Consider the following 4,508-nt stretch of genomic DNA (forward strand, 5'->3'; position numbering starts at 1 on the left):
CCCCCCCCCCCGCACTCTAGACCATCCTCTGGTCACACCTGCCTAACGTCAGCCAAAGTTAAAGGACCTGACGAATGTGTCAGGGTACAAACTGTTTTTGTACACCATGCAACCTCCTTGCAGATTTTTTGTGTAGACATTCACATTTAACTTCTGATTTTGATCTAACAGAACTCATATTGGTTACTTTTGATTGCAATGAGCATAGTAACAATGTATTCCAATAATTCTTTGGCATTGTTTTAGCTATCACATCTCGCAACTTTTCTTGCAACTTTTACTAATTTTTCTTTCAACTTTTTGCAACTTTTGCCATTTTCAAATGCAACTTTCTCTGAGGACAGTAATGGAGCCTCCTCTCTCTCTTCGTGGCGCCACGAGCAGTACGCCGCGGTGGGGATCAAATATGGCCGTCGAGTGTGGGCTAAATCTCTAACTGTGGCGTTTCTTTTTATAGAATCTTATCGGGCTGGGCCACGATGTAGGGGTGTGCGGGGTGGGGGAATGCACGCAAGAAAGAGGGGATGGAGTAGGAATGAAAGAGGAGGGGCGGGCCTTGGGAAGGGACGAAGGAGAATGGGAAAAATTAAATAAAAGAGAGAAAGAGAGAGAGAGAGAGAGAGAGAGAGAGAGAGAGAGAGAGAGAGAGAGGGAGAGGGAGAGAGAGAGAGAGAAAGAGAGTGAGAGAGAGACAGACAGACAGACAGACGGACAGACGGACAGACAGAGAGAGAGAAAAGAGAGAGATAGAGAGAGAGAGAGAGAGAGAGAGAGAGAGAGAGAGAGAGAGAGAGTGAGAGATTGTGATCATCTGACGGGCTGACGGATAATGACAGGGAGAAAAAAAATAATAAATTATGTGTGTGATACAGACTATTCAATTCTTTAAGAGTTTTATGTTATAATCTAGTTTAAAAATCAGAAAGATGTGTAAAATAAGAAGCAAACTTGTCCAAGTAACATAAAATTATCAAAATACCAAATTATAAAGATAATCTTTCAAGATGCCATAATATTTAATTATTAGAAATGGATAAAAAATATACTTTAAAACTGAATTTAAGATATTATGACTGCATGATTCTATGTGTGTGCCATAACTAACTTTATGTGTTAGGAATAGCGAACACAACAGAGGGTCGATGCCAGCTTTATCTGATTGCTAACAGTATGTCTTGGTCTATAAATAACAATATTATTGATTACAATAATTTTGTTTCCTGGTTTTCACAAAGTAGAGCGCACAATGATTTCAAATAAAAAAAAAAAAAGAGATAACAGCACCTTTGGAGGTGTGATCGCATGCATGAGCGTGGATGACCTTTGAAGGTTTTCTTTTTTTTCCCCGTTCAGTAAAGTATGATATGGAGAGCAGCGTTTTTAGTCCCTTATTACACTCCAGGGGGGGGGGGGGATAATTGATCTCAGTGATGACTCTTGTGTATTAAAATTTGTTGTTGCTTTGTTTGGTTTATTTTTTAACAGCAGAATCTTAAGTGGACCGGAATTATTGATTGTGGGATCTTAGGTGAAGACTACAACAATAGAATTAAACCGAGTATAGATCTATCTAACAAGACCCAAACTCTTATCCACCCCACCCTACCCTCTCCCTTCGTCTGATATGGTTTGGTGTTTCTTTAACATAGAAAATATTCCTCATTATTGTTGTTGAGTATTGATTTCATATTCTAATGGAGCCTCCAGATATCTACATTTAGACAACAGTAGCATCTAATTTGCACACACACTGGAAACCAATATAAATGTATAATATGTATTTACATACACACATAATAATTATACATAATAATTATATATATATATATATATGTGTGTATATATATATATATATATATATATATATATATATATATATATATATATATATATATATATATATATATATATATATAAGAATAAGAATATTTTTTAAAAATTGAGTATCTTGGTCTTTCTGCAAGGGTGTTGTATCCCTTTCAGCCTGGGTTGGCCTTGGCAGGTAGCGCCGGAGCCAACCTCTTATGAATGTTAATGATCTAAATTGTGTTGCTGGAGGCATAAAAACACTTTCATTCAAATTTTTTAAAAGGAAAACAACTTAACTGTGAAAACTTCGGTCCACTGCAGCATCATATCGGTTCTTACACTTCATCATCATTGCCTTTCTCACCCTGCTTCAGGGTATAGGCCACGGACAAACACCCCCCCCCCCCCCCCACACACACTTTTCTCTATCCTGGGCTAGCCTCTTGATGTTATTCCATGTCTTCCCACTTTTCTGTACATCGATTTCTGTGATTCTTCTCCAAGTTCCACGAGGTCTTCCCCTTGATTTCTTGCCCTGTGGGTTCCAATCCAAAACTTTCTTTGTTATGCAGCTGCCTGACTTCCTGAGAGTATATCCAATCCATCGCCACCGCCTTCTTCCTACCTCATCTCTGACTGGGATCTGTCTTGTTTTCCTTAACACTTCCACATTGGTGACCCTGTCTGAGCATCCTCCATTACTTTTAATCTCCTTGCAAGGCGCATATATTTTGTTTTGAGAGTATAGATCTAGACCAGTGGTTTTCAAAGTGGGCGCTACCGCCCCCAGGGGGGCGGTGGCGACAGTTTAGGGGACGCTGTGGCGAAATTGGGCGATTGGGGGGCGGTGGTGGGCGTTAAGGGGGCGGTTTGAAATTTTCATGAAATGCAACATAGAAAAATGGTGAAGGGAAAGAAGCCACATAAAAAAATATTTTTTAAAAATTGATAACTTATTAGGCATAGTTTACAATACTACTTATTACTAAGAACTTTCTTTCCCAGCACCCAAAGCCCATAATAAATAATTATAAAGATGATTCATCCCAGCAAATCTGACAAAGGTCTGGCATGCTTCAAAACGCTAAAAATCAAATTTTCAGAAATAAAAATCAATTAAATCGATGTTTGCAGCCGACGTCGATCAAGCTGATGAAGACTTACGGGCAACTTATAATTTATCTCTACTAATTGCAAAGGCAGGCAAAACCCGTACTCTCGGTGAGGACCTCATTACCTGCGATAAGAGAGGTGGTCAGCACAGTCCTGCACCGTGCCCCGAGCCTGTGGTGAAAGTTCTTGCCATTAAGTGACAATGGATGGGATGTCAGCAAATGTTGAGGAATCATTGTGCAAAATGCTTAAAGGACGTGAGTTCAGCCTTCAACTGGATATTGGTTCATATGGGGTGAGGTAAATAATGCAAGAATTGTATTTGCGAAAATGTTGGAAACAGATACCAAAGTCGAGTCCATTTTCAAAGTGGTCCAAGAATTTTTCGAGGAGAAACAGATTCCTCGGGCCAATATAGTTGCCTGTGCATCAAACGGAGCACCGTCGATGATTGGTCGGTACCGTGGATTTATGAGCTTCTTGAAAAAATCAGTCCCTGGAGTAATAACTGTTCGCTGTGTCATTCACAGGCAGAATTTGGTGGCAAAAAATCTGAATGAAAGTCTGCATGACACACTGGCCATTTTCATCAAGTGTGGAAACACGATCAAAGTCCACACTTTGAACTCGAGATTATTCCAACAGCTGTGCACTGAAAATGACGAGAACCTTCAATTCTTTCTTTTGCACACTGAAGTCCGGTGGCTCTCAAACGGAAACTGTTTAACACGATTATTGTTCTGCCTGTTTGACTCTGTGCTGGAGCTTTTTTCAAGAAACAGACAGTGATCTCTGCAATAAACTGAAAGACCACAAGAACAACATTTCGCTCCTCACTGATCTTTTCGCAAAGTTCAACCAGTTCAGCTTGCAGCTGCAGGGGGATGACACCAACCTGATCAAGGTAAAATCCATGCTTTTGTCATTCTTGTCGAAATTGGAAATGTTTCACCGAAACATTGGTAGAAGAGAATTTACTCAGTTTCCTAGCTTGACAGAGACACTGAGAGAAGGGCGGGTTTCTGACGAGGAACTAAAAATATACACCAACCACCTCAGAGATTTGCATGCTGATATGATCGCGGAGGCAAGGTTTACTGATATCTTTAAACTGGAAATTCCAGACTGGGTACTGGACCCATTCAATACTGGAACAGATGGTGGCCTGACAGTGGCAATTGAAGAAGAGCTGACAGTGCAAAGAGACTTTGAAATCGAACCATTGTTCAAAAAGTCGTACCAGTCATTCAGGTTGAAAACTATTGTGCAAGACAAATATCCCTCCCTGTAGGAAAATATCAAGTTGTTGTTCATCGCTTTTCCCACCTCCTGTCTAGAAGAAAGGGGATTCAGTACAGTGACAAAGTTGCTGATGAAGCAGAGGAACAAACTCAGGATCACACAGCGTGGCGATTTGCGTCTGCTAGTGCCAACCTTAAACCTGATGTTGATAAGTTGGTTTCGTCTCAACAGGTCTGTCCTTCCCATTAGGGCAGTGTCAATGACTTATTTGTATTATGCCTACACTCCGTAGTTTATCCTTACTTGATACCTGAATACGTTTTTTCTTATTTTGCTTTTCTTTC

General features: G+C 40.2%; 1 protein-coding gene across 1 annotated transcript; it reads left to right on the forward strand.

Moving 5' to 3' along the window:
• Nucleotides 1–3,124: 3,124 nt before the first annotated feature.
• Nucleotides 3,125–4,213, forward strand: LOC106012000. Its single transcript, XM_013083510.1, has 2 exons — nt 3,125–3,217; nt 3,776–4,213. Exons 1-2 carry the CDS (start codon nt 3,125–3,127, stop codon nt 4,211–4,213), a joined length of 531 nt encoding a protein of 176 aa, XP_012938964.1.
• The last annotated feature ends 295 nt before the right edge of the window (nt 4,214–4,508 follow it).

Source organism: Aplysia californica, unplaced genomic scaffold, assembly GCF_000002075.1.
Source record: "Aplysia californica isolate F4 #8 unplaced genomic scaffold, AplCal3.0 scaffold00238, whole genome shotgun sequence".
Taxonomy (NCBI): Eukaryota; Metazoa; Mollusca; class Gastropoda; order Aplysiida; family Aplysiidae; genus Aplysia; species Aplysia californica.

Bases quoted from the DNA above. Each gene is read 5' to 3' on its own strand.
- LOC106012000 (XM_013083510.1), top strand. From the start codon at position 3,125: ATGGATGGGATGTCAGCAAATGTTGAGGAATCATTGTGCAAAATGCTT. The intron at 3,218-3,775 runs GTGAGGTAAATA...CTTTTCGCAAAG, and splicing joins TGGATATTGGTTCATATGGG to TTCAACCAGTTCAGCTTGCA.